Source organism: Gracilinanus agilis, chromosome 4 (assembly GCF_016433145.1).
Source record: "Gracilinanus agilis isolate LMUSP501 chromosome 4, AgileGrace, whole genome shotgun sequence".
Taxonomy (NCBI): domain Eukaryota; kingdom Metazoa; phylum Chordata; class Mammalia; order Didelphimorphia; family Didelphidae; genus Gracilinanus; species Gracilinanus agilis.
Window position 1 is genome coordinate 522,383,591 of NC_058133.1, and position 18,507 is coordinate 522,402,097.

An 18,507-nucleotide genomic window follows, 5' to 3' on the forward strand; every position below is an offset into this window, starting at 1 on the left:
CATATAATAGTAGGCGCTTAATGAAAATATTGATTGATTGTATGTATTATATTTAATATGATAGTAAGAAAACTTCTCTGCTTGTCTTTGTCCCTTTTTGAACTTCTGCTCTTTTCTGTATATCTTAAAATATAAAATGTTTCACTGATAATCTTTTTTTCTTGCATCATTATGATAATTACTCAGTTTCTATCCCTACTAAAGGGAAGGCCTTCCTTGTAATAAGTAGCTGTAGCCAAGCAAACAAATCAATATGTTGGCCATGTCTGAAAAAAATGTATGTCTTATTTTGTACCATTATTCCATCACCTGTTCTAAGATGCAAAGAAATAAAGAATGCTTCACAAAAAAAAAAAAAAAAAAAAAAAAAAAAAATGATAGGGCCTCCAAGCGGCCTAGAGCAGGCCGGAAGTGAGCTCAGTGGGAGGGAGGGGCCTCTTTCCCCGGGCGCCGCGCCCCACCCCTCCCGCAGTACCACTGAGACCCAGCATCCTAGAGCGGCCCGGAAGTGCACGCGAAAGGGAGGAGGAGCCTGCGCCCACGTGACCCCAATCTGGTCGCTCACCTCGGCCTGGACCGAACCATAGAGACGGAATGGCCTCCCAGCAGCCTAGAGCGCCCGGGAAATGGGATCTTAGGGGGGACGGCGGGGTTGGGGGAGCAGCCTCGCTCCCCGTGGACCCTCGAGCAACCCGGGCACTTCCTGTCCCCCTTGCTGGGTGCACATGGTTTGTGGGCGTACATCCCGAGTGGGGCCCCTCGGCTGTTTGCCTCTCCCGGGTGGATTTGCCCCGCCTCTTCCCCGCCCCACGTCGGTGTCCTGGGGGCGGTAGCGGCGGCGGGGCCTCCTCCCGTGGGGTCTGCGCCCTTCTCCCCGCGTGTCCTACAGCTGGAGGGGGAGGCACGCCCAAGCCAGGGGCAGTGGAGTGGCAGCCCTTGGGGCCGTCCGACCCCGCCAGGTGAGACCCTGCCCTGTCCCAGCCAGGATGGGCGTCTCCTTTCGGACCTGCAGTGGGTGGGGGGAGGGGCCTGCCACTCCTCTGGCTTCTCTCCTCCCCTTTCCCTGACCCTCCCCCATCCTCTCTGTCGTCTGTCCCCTCCGCAGATGCTGAGCCTCGCGGAGCCTGGGGTCCCCAGGCCAAACTTGTTCCCTGCGGTGAAGGTGGAGCCCGAGGGGCTGGCCCAGGAGTTGCAGCCTGGAGGAGCAGAGGGTGAGCGGGGACTGCTGGAGCCGGGCGGGAGTGGTGGAGCTCTTGGGCCCCGCCCCCTTCCAGCTCCCTCTGGAGTAACTTGGGGAAGGCCCAGCAGGGGTCGTGAAGGTAATGGGGCTCCTGGCCTGGTTAAGCTCCTGGGTTTGGTTTGGACTCAGTTTCCCTGCGGAGTCTTGTCCCCAGAGAGGAAGGCGGCCCGGAAAGGTTTCTTGCTCAGTCATTTGAGGCCTAGCTGACTCCGTGATCCCACTTGGGCTTAGCCTGCCAAGTCCTAGTCCAGCTTCATTGACAGAGGAGGAAAATGAGGCCAGCAGTGTTGAGTGACTTGCCCAGGGTCACACAGCTAGTGAGTGCCTGAGGCCACATTGGAACTGGGGCCTTCCTGCCATCTGGCCCTCATCCCTTGCCCCAAATTTAAACTGAAAATCAACATTTCCTTCTACTGCCTTTTTTTTTATTTTTAAGGTGTAAATTGTTTTTAAAATTCACCCCCCCCCCCAAAAGGTGATCCCTTGGCTTCACCAGCCAGCCCAGAACACACTCAAAAGGGGGGGGGGCGAGCAAACTTTCTCTTACTTGGAGGCAGCATTTGTATTTTTCTATTCTGTAGGTGTAATTTACAGCTGGACCTGGCATTCCCACCCCCCTCACATCCTCTACCGCCATTACGGAGCCCCCCAGCTTGTAGCTGCCCAGTCACGTGTCCTCCGCAGGCATGAAGGGCTGCTTTCATCTTCAGCCTTTTGGGCTGATGCCCATCCTGGCATTTGCCAGAGCTCTAAAGTTTTTCCACTGGCGCCGTGGAAATGGTTGTACCTGCCGGTTCGTTCCCAGACGTTTCCCAGCCTCCTCCCAAAGTGCCTCGTGGTTTCTGAGGGCACACAGATATGCCAAGCTAGTGGCCACCATTGCTTGTGGGGCCTTTTCCTCTGGGTCTCTCGAAGGCCCAGCTTGGCACAGGTGGCTCATTTGTGGGCAGAGTTCCAAATTGCTTTCAGACCCTTTCCATGGGTCAGTCGTTTGTAGTGATCTGGGCTGTTCTTCCGCGGAGTTGCAGAGTTCATTTGTCCTGCTTTAGGAGAATGGCTTTGGTTGTCTGTGCAGAGCCTTTAAAGACATACAAACGATTTCACCTGCCACCTGCTTCCTCCCTTCCCCCAAAGCCATTCTCATTCAGTCAGTGATTCTGTTTAGGAGCAAGTTTTCCCATCACATGGACAGACAGAGATTGTTTGATTCTTTGGTTGGCGATGAATCCGCCCCCTCCCCATGGCAGTCTCCCTCATTGAGACCAGTTTTGAGTTGATGTTGGGATACGATGGAAGACATTGGTCCAAGCCCAATTTTCTGCCAGAAGGTTCTCCCTGAGGTTATTGAAGCCCTTTTTTCCCTGAATCTCCTTTGTCCAGTCTAGGCAGCTTGGTGGACAGTGGCCTGAGCATCAGACTTGGACTCAGAACCCTTAGGTCAGCCCCTCTCAGCCTCGATTTCCTCCCTTGTAAAATAGGGACAATGACAGCACTTTCACCCCCAGGTTGTCCTCAAGAGAAGGATGGGAGAAATTGTATGCATAGAGCTTCCCGTCCTTTAAAGGGCTATACAAGTGCAAGCTGTGCTTGGTCCTAGTACTAGCCCGTTCCACAGATAGTTTTGTTGGCTAACCATGGCCCACTGGCTGGGATGATTGCTCGTGGTCTGAGGCCTGGAAATAGTATGGATGGCCACTTCCTTCCTACCTTATTTCCCCACATCCCCAGGATCTTTCCTTTCTCCAGAAAAGCATCAGGACAACTTTTGTTCATTCCAACACCGGAATGATAGGTAGCTTCAGTGGCTGGGTCACTCGGACCTTTGGCACTGCCTGGCCATGAGCTTTCATTGAAATTGTCTTTGATTGGATGATCTTTTTGTTATTGGATTCATCAGGTACTGAGTGTCCTTTGGCAGATCGACCCCGAGCAGTCATTTTGTACTTCTTTGGAGTGAGACTCCCCTTTTGGCACCACCTCTGACTTTTTATAGAAAGTGGTTGACTTTGGGGAGGTTATTTTGTAATTGAAAATCGTATGGAAGCTCATCGTTGTCTCCTCTAATTTCCTTGCTGATTGCCTAAGCCTTTGATGTCATTTCAGATAGACGTACCACCGTTTCTTCTGCTTGTCCTTTCTGTTGCCAGCATTTTGAAATGAAGATAGTTATTTCATGGAGTTGTCGAGGAGGATGCTGTGGCAGGATACTTTGCTTAATGCTTACAAAGTACCTTCCAGCTCCCCATTTTGAAAGAAAGCCAGGAGTGACTTTCCTTCACCAGGCCAGTATATACTTTCTTAGAGACTAAGTATTTGTACAAAATCCTGTTTAACAGCTAGGAATATAAGGATTAGTAACCAGGAAAGCCTTAACGCTAAAAAGGGACTAAATATAACCCCACCTTCTACATTTGCCTCGCGGCAAAGCCTTCATTTTCTTCAGGCTACACTAAAACTGCTTACCACGGGTATAACACGCTATCTGACTAAAACCTAACTATAATCCTGATTAAAATAACTTAATTTGGTAAAGATGTCTCCAGGTGAGCACAGAGTCATTCAGGCCCATATGGCAGAGGCCAGCTGACAGAGGATAACTCTGAGATGGCCCAGAGTCCAGGTAAACAGACCTTCAGTTTTTCTCCTTCAAACTGTTCTCCAACAAAGCCGATCTGACAGCTTCTTTCTCCAAGATGAATTCTCCCCATCAGGAAAGTAAAAACCTTTTCACATGGTCTCAGAGTTCTCTCTTCCCTCTCACCAGCAAAGAGCAAGGTCTGAGATGTCTGTCTTCACCAGAAGTCAGAGAGAGACTCAACTAACTGAAGCCAGTGAGTGAGTGACAGTAACTGGCAAACTGTCAGAACTTTTCCTGCTTCTCTCCTTCCAAATTCTGATCTCACGCACAGCACTCTGCCTTGTCTACAATCTCAGAGACCCCTCTTCTCAAATATCTTAACTAATACTTAACCAATATCCTAATTTCCTTGCTACAGTTTCCAGTCATCAGTGGAGTCAAGGGGTGGCAGAGAATCCCTCCCTTAGTGGGAAAGCATCTAGTTTCTTTACTTCATAAATACCAGCTTTTGGTTTTGAATGTTTGGGATTATTCATTATACTGGTTATTTTCCTAATGTTGAACCATCCTTGCATGCCAGGCACATGTCCAGCTTGAGAAGTGATTTTTTTTTCCCAGCTTGGGAGGGATTCGTTTTTTAGTCAGTAGCAAGTCTTTTGGCCAAAATTTAATTCTTTTTTGCAAATCCATTTTTTTTTTCACTTTTTCCTTTCCTAGCTCAGGTATTAAGACTGTATTTTGTCTCCTAGAACAAGTTTGCTAGAGGATTTTCTCACCTGTTGAGAATCATTTTTGCTCAGTAATTAAAATTACTTAAAATAAGTTCGAATTTTTCAATCCATCTGGACCAGAAGTTTTTCCTTTGGTCATTTTTTTTGTGGTTCCTTCTTTCTCTTCCTGTGATTGGATCATTTAAGATATCTATCTGGGATTTTGTTCACTTGAGTACTTTGCAATTTGGTAGGTGTCATGCTTTGTTTCTTTTGTAGCTCTCTAACCACTATGCTGGATTGTGTTTTATTTCTATTCTTCTGGAGGGACTCGTAGGTTCTTTGATGGTACTTTGTTTCCTGAATCCAGAAGTTCTGGGTAGCTTTCTTGTATTGTTGCCTGCAGTAAGGACCTTGGTTTTTTTCATTTGCTTTGTTCTTCCAGCAGACCTAGAATTCTTCCATTTCCCTTGATAGAATGTCTTCAAGGTCAGTGACTGGCTTGGATGGAGATCACATGTTCACCCAACTCCACCAGAGCTGATGGCCTCAAAACCCAAAATGAAGCTGCATTGGAGGGAGATGTGAAATTAGATTAAGTCTACACTGCCCATCTTTAGATTTAATCACAAAAGGTGAGAACATCTCCAGTTTGGGGAGGTCTGTAACCCACATGTGCTAGAGTGGGTGACGAATCAGAATCGACTTACTGCCCCCCTAAGCAGTCCTAAAAGAAGGTCTTTTGTGATTGGACACACAAACTAGGAGGGAGGCACAGGAAGTGTGACGCATAAGTGACCCTTTTAAAAAGAGACCTCAGTCAGCTTGGCTCAGTTTTTCTAGCTTTCTTGGTTCATGGAAGAGTGCTGGCTGGAACACTGAGGTCCTGGTGAGACTGCTCTCAATATCTTCTTTAGAAGTCCACGTGGTGAGTTTAAAGGCTGCATCTTCCTGAACTTCTCTTAAGGAACTTCCCTTTAATAGAGACTCTGTGAATGAAGCTTTGCTTCATTCACCTCAGGGCCTCTGGCTCTCTGACTCTCAGCTTGGGTTAATTAGATCTACCTGGATTAATTAGAGGATCATAGTAATTTACCTACCGTGTTAGATTCTTATTTCCTTATTTCTTCTACCTCTTCTCAATTGTAAATAATTTCCTATAAAAGTCAATTTTGACTTGAGGTTATTTCTTAATTGGGGAAATTTCCCCTGGCAACCACCTTTTAATATATTGAACCCAAAAGACCCCTTTTTCCCCCTTACAGGGGGAAGGGGGGACTGTGTGTGGACTGGGTTTTACTTTGTTGTTTTTTGATTGGTTAAGGGTAGGGGGCAGTAAGAGGGAGAGAGAAGAAATATTTTTAGGAATTAAAAAAATGATTACCTTTGGCCTCTTCTACCATATTTTTCACTACTTCAGCATTTTCATATTCCAAATCTGTTGTTCTCTCTTGCCTTTTCTGGAGCCCCTGTGGATTCCAGTTTTTCTATTTTGTTCATTATTTCTGCTTTGAAAGCTATAAACATTCTACCATATTGTCATTCCTAATTTCTTCTCTTAAGAAGTGTTCTAGGACTTCTTGTTGTTCCATGTTCTCTTAGAAATCCACAGGATTCTCATTTGATCCAGTATCGGCTTATTTTCCCTTTCTGTATTCTCTGCAGAGTTTTAGCACTCATTCTACCTCCCTTTGGGTGAATGTCAGGCCAGAATTTAAGGACTAGATAGACTGTTGATCCATCATGTCAAGAGTGATGAGCCATGAGAATGTATTGGTTGGTGGAGGGCACTCTGACCCAGTCTGGCCCGAGGGTGGTTTGTGTGGATAGATTGGAGTAGATGGGAGCAGGAGAAAAAGAGCACCCATCTTCAAGAAAGCTCTAGTCTTCCTCTCCGTAAAAGGTGTCCAGAGAAGGCCTGCCCTGGGAGGAAGAGGAAGGTGTAAGAATTTAAATTTAGGTTTTATGCTAAATATGAGAATTCTAAAGTAGTATTATGGTCACCGATTTAAAAATATTTTAGCTTTAGTCAAAATTATTTTTAGCAGCTTATTTCCAAAGAGGTGGAGAGAGCAAAAGTGGAAAAATGCAGCTAAAGAGACAGATTTTAACAAACCTACCAGCCCTTCTCCAATGAAGTGAGGCTCAGCCCTGCAGGGGCTTCCCCATGTCCCTTGTCCCAGTAATCCTCAGCCAGAATTCCCAGTGCTGTCTTCAGCCACGGTTCCACCAACACAGCCTCCAAAGCTAAGTTAGGAATCTCATTTACTCACATAGCAAGCTAATGCACGATCCAGGGAAAAGATCTCCAAATGCCAGGAAGGGAATCAATCTCCCTAGAAGCCAGAAAAGGAATGAATGCTAGACCATGTTAGTGTCTTTTTATATCCCTTTTTTCCACATCACTTCCTGTCATTCCTCCTCCTTCACAGAAACCAATGGCAGTCTTTCAATTTGCCTAGCACTGCCCAAGGTGGGGGGGCAGGCAGTGGCCTTTGGAGATGTCACTTACTCTATTAAGTGACTTGTGAACTCTCATACTTAATGGGAAGTAGGAGTACTTTTAAGTTCTTGATTTGATTAGCTAAAAATAGACAAGAGGAGAGTTAATCCTGTCTTCACAAAGAGAAGGAGATGATCGTGGAGAAAGTGGCTAGATACCCCTGGGAATGGTGCACTTGGGCAACCAGGAGGATACGTATCTTCCTTCTGGTCTGTGGAGCCTGGTGGATGGCAAAGGTCTCTGCCCCAAGTTGCTCACCTTGGATTATGAGAGAATTGCTGGAATCTTAAAACTGGCCCACCTTCCACATCCCTAACAGGTGGTCATCCGGCTACCTCTCCTGCTCTGCGACAACCCCGACTACTGGGGAGTCAATCCTGACATTGAGCCTTATTGGGCCTCCCTTACCCTGATTTTACCTTCTGGAACTGAGCAGAAGGAATTCCCCTTCCATGGAACAGGCTTTTCAGTGTACCCTTGTGCTTCTGCGTGCATATGCACGCACACACACACATGTGCATACATGCTTTGACTTTTCTGGGCTCAGTCCTTCCCCACCCCCAATCCCTTCTGCTAATTCCCACGTGGATCCTTCCTACGTCCTCTGTCCTGGACACATTCCAACTGGCTTCTCCATAGTCTTCCTACAACATGGCCTGTCACTGGTGCTGGTGCCATTGATCTGGAGACTGACTGGGGACTCATCATGGCCTTTGAGGTGGAACCTGGGCTGGTGCAGATGACTCCTCCTCCCCGTAGAAGGGCTCTAGAGTGACAAACTCTCAACAGGCCTTGAAGACCGTTGATCAGGGTGGGATTCGGGAAGCAGCAGGAGTGTAGCTTATAGGACCCTTAGCACAGTGCTTGGCACACACTTGATGCTTATTGAGGGGAAGAGTTTGTAATGAAGTGATTTGCCCAGCGTCACCCTGGAGGGCTCCAATACCCCAGAGCTGGTTCTGCCTATGGCCATTCAGACAGGTAGCCCAGTCACAAAGGGCAAATTTTGGGGTACAGTAAGTTTGAGGAGACTGAGGGTAGGTAGTGTAAAAATAATAATGGGCGAGCTACAAAATTAAAGGACAAAAACTATGGAAATACAGGTTTAAACTGTTTCTGATACTTTTGATAGATGTAATCAAAAGTATCTTCAGTGATAAAGTAATGTAAAGCTCATAAATGAACTTCCCTTCAGAGCCAGGCTCAAAGAACACTAAAGAGACTATTATTTTTAAAATAAAATATTTATTTAAAATATATAAGGATAAAAAGGATTTCTAATTCTAAGGGATTCTAACTCCACCCAACTAAAACTCCCTGGTTCCACAAGGAACTGCTTCTCCTGTGTTTCACAGGCTACACTAATCCCTCCTGATCTGACTAACCCAAATTTATACTATTCTAAATAAAACTACCACTATTATCCTTATAATTTTTTTTTTTAAAACCCTTACCTTCCGTCTTGGAGTCAATACTGTGTATTGGCTCCAAGGCAGAAGAGCAGTAAGGGTAGGCAATGGGGGTCAAGTGACTTGCCCAGGGTCACACAGCTGGGAAGTGTCTGAGGCCAGATTTGAACCTAGGACCTCCCGTCTCTAGGCCTGGTTCTCAATCCACTGAGCTACCCAGCTTCCCCCTATCCTTATAATTCTTAACTTTGCCTCTAAGTTATAAAAATAACAGGCTATCTGGCTGAGCCTTAGCAAGAATCAAGTTTGGACTCTGAACCTTAACAGAGTCAGTCCAAACCAAAGACCAGGGTTTCTTTGGTCTTCTCAGAGTTAAGTCAATCTATAAAACAGCAATAGATAGTCAATAGTGTTTCCCAAATCCGAAAAAGAAAACGCTTTGCTCCTTCAGGCCTTTCCCTCAGACAGTGAGAGAGAGGCAAAGATGTTACCTCCTCCAGCCCTGAGAGAAAAAACTCCCCAACTGCCAGCTGCCAGAGCCCAACTGCCACTGCCACACCCGAGAGAGTAACTGCCACAGAAAACTGGTTACACTGTCAGCACTTGACATTAACACTCTCACTTGGCTCTGCTTCAAACTCCAATTCTTCCTCAAGCCAGCTTCTTTACTTCTTATCTCTAAACTAATAAAACAATCCTAATTTTCTAATATTCTCCTTATAGTAGCCAACATGTGCCATAGGGCTCCTCAGAGATGTCCCCCATAGCCTTCGTGAGCTTCCCACCAGGCATTGCCTTCCATGTCCCCAGAAGTCCTCGTAGCACCCTCCAGACACAGGCAGCCATCCCACCAGAAGCCATTCTGAAGACCATATGGATCTCATTGGAGTTCAATATGGAGCTGGAAGTGACACTTTAAGGTTGGGGGAAGGGTAGGGTTTCGGGGACATCCCTCCTCGTCCATGTGGCCAAGTGTCTCTCCTCTGGACCCCACAGGCTCTTTCTGGCTCTCCCTTTGCTGTCTGTCTTGGCACCCCAAAGCAGAGCTTGACCCCTTCCAGTCCTTCCCAATGCAGACCCCACCAGTGTCTCCCCAGCATTGCCCACATCCAACCCCTTCTCCCTCAGAACACAGAGGCTACCATCACTGTCACCTCCTACTATCAGTCCCCTCGTCTTGTGGCTCTTCTCTCTGTGGGACCAAATAGATGCCTCCCACATGGGCCTGCCTCCTGGCCCTTTCTTGCCTTCTGTAGACTGAAGTTTGGCCTGAGTGACCTCGGGCCTTTCCTCAGGCAGATCCCTCAGTTGCCCATCCCTGGCCTGGCCCTGCTTGTCATCCTAGGCTTTCTCTTAGGTCTAGGAGTACCTTTCTCTCCTCCATGAAACCTGCTGGTCTCTCTGTCCCAAAATTCTTTGACCTGTTTGATGGTTCATTAAGCTCACATATGTGCCACTGTGATCCTAGCTGAGCGCTGCTGGACCTCTGGTTGGGGTCTGCCTTTGTGCTGCACAGGACAGTGGCAAGCGCTACAAAGGCCTAGGTTCTAATCCTGCCTCTGGCACAGACCGGCCAAGGGACCTGGGGCTGGTCTCTGTCTGTAATGTGTTGGTCGTTCTCTGATCCAGTGACATGTTTGCTCAATAGCCGGCCAACCTTTACTGGATGCCTACTTCATGCCAGACCTGCTCTGAGCCCTGGGAGAAAGAAAGACCCAGCAGAATGTGCTGCACTTGCTGCTGGGAGAGCTGGAAGGTTCTGGACCATCTTGGGAGAAGCCTCAGCATGTGGAAGCTCCTTGAGAAGCAGCTAACAGTAGCCTCCCCTTGTCTTACTGCAGGGATCTTGCTACCTTGAGCTTGAACACAACTTGCAGACAGGCACAGCCATTGAGACTCACATTCCTAATCCCAGAGGAAAGCTCACCAGCCCTGGCTCACCCATGTTCATGAAGGGACTACCCCATGAGGTTTTCCACATTCTCTGAAGTGGCCTGGCCTGGAATTGGGGAAAGAAGGCTCCCTCTGGACAGCCCTCACCTTTCCTTCTAGGAGCCACCCTAAGTGTCGCTTCCAAAACAAAAGCTCAGTAAGGGCTAGGCCATTAGGGGTGAGGGACTTGGCTGAGGTCACACATCTAGGAAGTGTTTTGAGGCCACATTTGAACCCAGGACCTCCTGGCTCTCCATCCATTGAGCCCCCTCCAGAAGTCCTGCGTATAGGTCATAACTCTTCAGGAAGCTCCTCAGAGCTAATCAACAAGGCTCACTTCCTGGCAGCAGATCAAGGGGGATGCCACAGATGATGGCCCAAGTTCTGGCAACGTGCCTGATGACCAAGTGTCCAGGGAGATGAGAGTCCAGAGTGGGCTGAATGGCCAGACGGAGTCAACCTTGGGGAATCATGGCTGCCACCAGGAAAGTTTTCTCAGGCCTGGGGCTTGTGCCATTCCTGTCATGCTGGCACAATGAGTGCCCAACTCGGAACTCTAGGCCCAATCTAATATGTGGCAGTTTTCCAAAGTGGTCAGCAAAAAGCCAAAATCACTGGTGGGGCAGCAGCCCCTGACCTGCCTCCCAGGAGGAGACAATGGTCAGGCTGGCACTGCTGTGAAGAAGAAAAGGGAGTGTTATGCAGATGGTTGGGCAATCTTGGTAATGAGGAGGGATAAAGGAAATAGGAATGAAAGGGATAGCTGAGTGTAGGGATGAATGAGGTAGTATATAGGAAGGTAAGGGAATGGATGGGAGTATACAGGAGGGCTGCTCAAACAAGCTAATCACAGAGGCTAGAGACAGGGTACTGGGAGAAATAAGCTGGAGCCTTCAGGCAGGGAAAGTATCTCTGATACAAAAGGAGTTGGGCCAGTCAGAAATGTTTTAGATCTGGCTGGAGGGCTTCTCTTGTTAATTTCTAAAATCCCTTGAGAAAGGAGTCAAAAGGGCTCCTCCCTGCCAGTGAAACTGATGTCTTCAGGAAGTCTCTGCTGGTTACTTCCTGCCCAAGATGGATACCTAGGTTTCCCTCAAGAAATAAAGGAAAGTAATCTCTTCCCTCTTCAGCCTTTGCCTTAATCTTCAATACAATAATTCACAGAGGCTTTTGTGTAGGTAACAAAGGGGATTTATTAATGAAAGAGGAAAGCTAAGGGAAAGAGGGTTCCAGGGTTTATAGCTGCTGCTAGGGAGAAAGCTGGTGTTGGGGGAAGGGTCACAGGAGAGGATGAGACAGAGAGGCTGATTCTCCCAGTCAGGAAGGTTTGACTGCTCTGAAGTATTTACCAGATCAATAAATAAGGGATGGCTTGATTTAGGATGTCCTACTTGCCTACAGAAAACTAAACCCACGATGTCCAACAACCAAAACCACCCTTCCTCCCAGGGCTCAAAGGGAAATTCAGGGGAAATAGTGGGGATGTAAAAGGAGAGATCAGGGAAAGGTCCAGAGAAATCAGACTAGGTCCAAATGCCCCAAAGGCACAGGCCAAGGCAAAGCTAAAAAGCCAAAGCCAACAGGCAAAAGCCCTTCAGTTGGAACTTCAGCACTATTTATAGCCTCAGGCTCCAATTGTTTTTTTTTTTTTTTTTTAACATTCTAAACCTCCTAACTGCCAGGGATGCTACAGTTGAATTTGCAAAAGCAAAAAGCTGCTGCAAGCCCACATTTCAGAAACTACTGGCCAGGAGGAAAGAAGACTTAGAAACAGGCTCGCCTATGGAAGATTGGTGTCAGAGGACAAAATTCACAGCAATTGGTGGGGGGGGGGAGTTTAGACTTAAAAGTGAGAGGCAGCAGCCCCTTCCCCAGCCCCCACCATTGATAGTCTTCATAGGGGAGGTCATAGTAGGGGCGCCTTTCAGGGGTGGTTGAGCTTCTGAGGCCTCGCACCTCCTGACAGGCAGGCGTACTGCATGATTGTTACCAGGGTTTTGTTTTTTTTACAATTTGAGGAGGGGGGGCAGCTAGAGACCAAGGAGGGATGAAAGAATACAGTTATGAACTTTGAAAACTATGTGTTGAATTTGTTATAATTAATAGGAAAAATGAGTTGTGTGTAATACAGTTTCATGTACAACCCTCTTTCCTACCTTGTAAATGGAAGTGCTCCTTTTATTTGGTGTCATGTTCAGAATTTTTTTCCAAGTAGGCTTCCAAGGTCTCTTTCAACTCTGAAATTCTGGATTTTGTAGGTTCTGTGGCCATTTATTGTTGGTAGGCAAAGTACTCCATCACCTGAGGCAAATCTGGAATCCAAGTGAAGACTTTGGGCTTTTTCTGTCTCTTGAAGTCATCAGACCATTTTCACATTGGCCTGGTTGTATTCTTGGCCCTTCTCTTTTCCTCATTTTTCATCCCCCAAAGTGGCTAACATCTGCATCTCTTTTCCCCCCATATTCTCATTTTATGGTTGGTCTTTTTTCCCCTTAGGTGGTGAGGACAAGCCATGGAATTGGCAGACAGCATTGAAGCATGTAATTGTAGACGACAATGATCTGCTTTCTCAAGCAGAGGAAAAACCGGACATACTAAACGAATATGGAAACTCTTTCAGTCTGAATCAAGAGACAACTTTAGAACAGAGAATCTTCGATCCTAACAGTCATCTCTTCCTCCATGCAGAAGAAAAATCAAGCCTGCTTAATGAATATGAGGACTTTTTCAATAGCCAGAATTCAGCCTTCATTGGATTTAATGTATTCCAAACTAATGAGGCATCCTATGGATGTCAGGGTGGAGAACACTTAGTTTCCATGTCCCACCTCCCTCAGCCCCAGAGCATTCACAGTGGGTCAGGCCGCTATGTATGTTATGAGTGTGGGAAAAGGTTTACCCGAAGCTATCACCTCATCCGACATCAGGTTATCCATAGTGGAGAGAGACCGTTTCTATGTAATGAGTGTGGGAAGGCCTTCAAGAGGAAATCGACCCTCACTGAGCACCAGAGAATCCACACCGGAGAGAGACCTTATAGATGTAACAAATGTGGGAGAGCTTTCCATCAAAGCCAAGATCTCTTGGAGCATCAGCCAGTTCACACTGCTGAGAAACCTTTCAAATGTGAGGAGTGTGGAAAGGCGTTTAGTACCAGTTCAAGCCTCCTTCAGCATCAGCTCATCCACACGGGAGAAAAGCCCTACCAATGTGGTGAATGTGGGAAAGCCTTCAGAAATAGCTCAAGCCTCCTTCGGCATCAGTTCATCCATACAGGAGGAGAGCTCTACAAATGTGATGAATGTGGAAAAACTTTGAGTAATCGCTCAAGCCTGTTCCAGCATCTAAAAATCCATTCTGGAGAGAAGCCCTATCATTGTAGTGAGTGTGGGAAAGGTTTCATTCGTAATTCATACCTTATTGAACATCAGAGGATTCACACGGGAGAAAAACCCTATGCATGTAAGGAGTGTGGGAAGACCTTCCGACGTTCCTGGTACCTCACAGAACATCAGAGAAGCCATGCTCCAGAGAGAGCTTATAGATGCACTGAGTGCGGGAAAGCCTTCAGGGATAGTTCGTGTCACTTCCATCATCAGAAACTTCATATAGGAGAAAAGCCCTTTGGCTGTAGTGAATGTGGTATGGCCTTTGGGCGCAAGTCGCGGCTTCTGGACCATCAGAGAATCCACACTGGAGAAAAACCTTATGAATGTGAAAAATGTATGAAGAGTTTTAGCCACCGTTCACAACTTCTTGAACATATGAGAACTCATACTGGAGAGAAACCTTATGAGTGCAATAAATGTGGGAAATCATTTACTAGAAATTCTGGCTTTATACGGCATCAGAAGATCCACACTGGGGAGAGACCCTATGAGTGTACCCAGTGTGGCAAGTGTTTTAGCAATAGTTCATTTCTTATTGAGCATGAAAGAATCCATACCACAGAGAAACCTTACAAATGTGATGAATGTGGGAAAGCTTTCTGTAAGAAATCGTACCTCACTGGACATCAAATCACTCACACCAAAGAGAAACCCTATGAATGTAATGAATGTGGGAAATCCTACAACCGACGTTTCCGTCTAATCGAACACCAGAGAATTCACACTGGAGAGAAACCTTATGAATGCGGTGAATGTGGGCGATCATTTAGTAGAAGTGCACTTCTAATTGGACATCAGATCATTCACACCAAAGAAAAGCCCTACATATGTAATCAGTGTGGGAAAGCTTTTAGTCTGAGAAAGCATCTCGTTCAACATCAGAGTATCCATAATGATGAAAAACCCTATGAATGCAATGAATGTGGGAAAGCCTTTAGGCATAAATCTACATTTCGTGACCATCAGAAAGTTCACACTGGTGATAAACCATGTAAATGTAATGAGTGTGGAAAATCCTTCAATCGGACTTTTCATCTAATTGAACACCAACGGACTCATACTAAGGAGAAACCTTATGAATGTAGTGAGTGTGGGAAGTGTTTCAGTCGAAGCTCAGTCTTTACTCAGCACCAGAAAATTCATAGTGAAGATCACAAACCCTTTGAATGTAATGAGTGTGGGAAGTCTTTCACTCGAAATTCAGTCTTTATTAAACACCAGAAAATTCACACTAAAGAGAACAAACCCAATGAATGTGAGAAATCATTCAGCCAAAATTCAGCCTATATTCAACAGCAGGAAATGCATATTAATGAAAATCTAGATTAATGATGATTTGTTTTATGGGATATCACAACATTTTCAATATTGAATATTATACTTGGAAAAGTGGTGATAGTGAGGAAAACCTTTGTCAGACCTCAAGCTTGATTCAACACAGATGTGTTTAATAGGGAGTAAACCAGGGATACTGATGGTGGAAATTTAAATTATAATTAAATTTATCACAGACTGCTATCTCTTGGAGAGTAGTCTGTCCTTTGAGGGCAGTTCTGTGGAATCAAAAATACAGAGAATTCCCACTAGACTGGTTACAGCCTTAATAGTAGTTGGGTTTTTTTTTTTTGGGGGGGGGGTAAGGTTGAATATACTAACAGCAAGCTTTGTGACCAAGTCCCCCCTTCTGGGAAGGAGTTGACCCCATTTTCTGTATGCCACATGAGCTAACATTCAGTTGTATAAATTATGTTAATCCAGAAAGGTAGAAACACCAGCTTGGCAAAAGCTTAAATACAGGGGATACTGCTATCTATAAAAGAAGTTAAATTACTGCCTTTTACTTTTTTCACCCCTGAGCAATGATAGATCATCTTCCCCTGCTTTCATCCCTGTGGAATCCTCTTTACAATAAAGACAGTCAAACAAATTAGGTTTGTAAAATGACAGTGTCTGACCATTGAAGCAATATTCTGTACCCATCACAATCCTCTGTTTCTAAAGAGAAGGAAAATATTTCCTACTCTTATCTCCAATATCAAATTTGGTCATTGTGATTCCTCTAAATTCAGCCGTCCCCCTCCTCCCCCTGGGACAATTCTGTTAAGTTTTTCATCATTGTGCATTATATCTACCTGGTTCTGCTTTCTGCCTTTGCATCAGTCTATGCAGTGCAAAGAATACTGGAGGGGGGGGGGGGAATGAGTTAGAATTCTACTTAAATATCTATGTGAAGGTGGACACAGCACCTTTTTGGATCTTGTTTTTCTCATTTGCAAAATGAGGGGACTCTAATGGCTCTGTATGATCCTAAATCTCTGTTTCTCTGAAATTTTCATAGTCATGATTTCATAGAGCAGAATAATATTCCATTATATTTGTGTGCTACAGTTTAGCCATTCCCCAGTGGATGGAGTGCTTTTTTTCCTTCCTCCTACTAAGTAGTAGGAAATGCTGTGTTTTATATATATATATATATATATATGCCAATTCTGTTATGGATCCCTTTACACAAATCCCCAGTAATGGGATCAGTGAAAAAGAGGAAATGTTTGGATGATTTTTCTCTTGTAATTCCAGACTGATTGTCGAAATATTAGAAGTTTTTCTCCTCTCTATAGCCTGGATTCCGTGGTCTTATTTCCTTTATCATCACCTTTACCAATTAATGAGCCTGAGGTAAAGTGTGAGTTGTTTAAATGGCATTTCTCTCTTAACGGTGGCTTACCATTTTAATTTCTTTTGAATATTTTATTATTGACCACTTACCTCTTTTGGACTCTTGGTCTTATACATATGTTGATTACCTCCATCTTAGCTCTCAGATTTATGAAAGATGTTTGATGCACCAATTTTCCCCATTCCACCATATCTTCTAGCTGCATTGTTTGGTTTTTTTGTTGTTGTTCAGAAACATTCTAATTTTATGTTATCAAAGTCTTCTAAATAATCAGCCTCAAAATGCCCTATCCCTGTACTTCCTAGAGTATCAGCAGCTCCTCCAAATCATGTGTGTCCTGACACAGAGCAGATGTCAACTGTGCTTTTAGAATAGCTGGCCAGTTTAGTAAGTAGTCAGTCCATGAACCATATTTTACAAACAAGCACCTCATGGAAGACTAGCAACTATGAAAATAGCTTCTTATGCAGTCAGCTGTCTCAAGGAATTTCCAAGTAGTCCAGGCCAGCTCCCATTCCAGCCCACAGCCACCTGCACATTTCCGATATGGCTTTGGGAGGTACTCTCCCTGCTAGAGCAATCAAACCCACCAGCTTTTCACTTTTCTAGCTGTTGCCCTTTCTGTCTAGGGGCTCTATAGCCCATTTATGCCCACTGGTCTCTATGCTTCTGCAAAGAAAGGATCATGACTGGTCTCAGTTGGGATTACACCAGCCTTCTTTCACAGATAGGTGCTCTTAGTGACTAGGCAGGCTAGGCTAAAAGTTGGGGAGATGTGTTACAAGCCTTAGGTTTGTGATGGCCTGGACAGAGCAGGACTTTGTGACTCCAAGCCTGCTGGAGATTTCAGTAAGACACAGTAAAGTTGAAAAGGCTTAGAATATAAATGAGGTACTAACCAAACTAAGAACAATGAAGAGAAGACAAACCCAGGTAAGAACTGTGTCATTGGTGGCATCAAGTGGAAGTCCAGTTCATAAGTGTTTGCCCTGATTCCCAGAAAGTAGTGATGAGAAAAAACTGTGAAGTTTAAATAGCAAACCCTATTCAACACCCCTCACATTGGCTGGAAGAAAGGGTGAAGAGAAAAAGGGAAGTCAACCCTGACTGCATCTTGCTATGGACTGTCTCTTAATGTCTCTTTTCTATGCTATTTGATACTGCTGATAAGTTTTTAGCCATTTTTGTCTAACTTTATAAGGTTTGAGGATATGAAATTGAGAAGGGGAAACCAAGCTGTGAGTTTGTTTTTAATGGGGCCTTGAACCAATTATGGTTATATATTTGGGGCAATTTTAGAGTATACCTCTAAAATGCCAGACTGCCTTCAATGAAACAGACTGGAGGACTTGCACTTCCTGGAGCTACATGCTTACCTAAACCCACCTCCAAACTATTACACAGGAGTCAGCTGCTTCTAAAGATGGCAGCTAAGGATGACTGATGTGATCATTGCACCTAGCCAGGCACCCCAAAAGCAGCTCTTCACTTTATGACTGACTGTACATGCAACAGGGTATGGTAGGCTTGGTAGAAACTTTTGGGTTACAGGCTTAAGGTCAAAATGCCTGTCAACAAGAATAATACCACCCTAAGCTGTATTTTTTCTTAGCTAATGTTTATAATTCATATAAAGCAAACTATATTATTTGTGTTATAATCATAAAGGCTAATACTATTATAATCATAAAAGAGGTTGGAAGGTTTCACATTCCCACAGCCAAAGACAATGTAGAATAGTAGGAAAGACCCATAACACTGGAAAAAAAGGAGAGAGCAGTCCAGTGCATGAAGCTCCCAAGGGAATCCTCAGCAGGAGGAGAGGCCCATGGGAACTGAAAGCTGGGCAGTGGAATCCAGCTCAATCCAGTGCATGTGGTATCCAAGGACAAAGCTCTCTACATCTCAGAAACAGCTGAATTTCAGTAGAGGCACTGAAAAAAGTGGTAAAAAGGAACAAAAGACAAAAAATATCTGCCTTTAGAAAGTTATTTTAGTGACTGGAAAGGTCAAAATATACAAACTCAAAAGAAGGCAATAGTGGCAAGACAGAAACATAAACCCTCAAA

The 18,507-nt window shown here is 45.2% G+C and overlaps 1 protein-coding gene across 1 annotated transcript; it reads left to right on the forward strand.

The window, feature by feature from the left end:
• The first annotated feature begins 594 nt into the window (after positions 1–594).
• On the forward strand, positions 595–15,688 carry LOC123246939 (zinc finger protein 420-like). Its single transcript, XM_044675711.1, has 4 exons — positions 595–959; positions 1,138–1,211; positions 12,869–13,891; positions 13,976–15,688. Exons 1-4 carry the CDS (start codon positions 595–597, stop codon positions 15,088–15,090), a joined length of 2,577 nt encoding a protein of 858 aa, XP_044531646.1. The 3' UTR covers positions 15,091–15,688.
• Positions 15,689–18,507: the final 2,819 nt, after the last annotated feature.

Coding starts and splice junctions, on each gene's coding strand:
- LOC123246939 (XM_044675711.1), top strand. CDS start 595: ATGGCCTCCCAGCAGCCTAGAGCGCCCGGGAAATGGGATCTTAGGGGG. Junction 1,212..12,868: donor GCAGCCTGGAGGAGCAGAGG/GTGAGCGGGGAC, acceptor TTTTCCCCTTAG/GTGGTGAGGACAAGCCATGG. Junction 13,892..13,975: donor CCTCACAGAACATCAGAGAA/GCCATGCTCCAG, acceptor ATCATCAGAAAC/TTCATATAGGAGAAAAGCCC.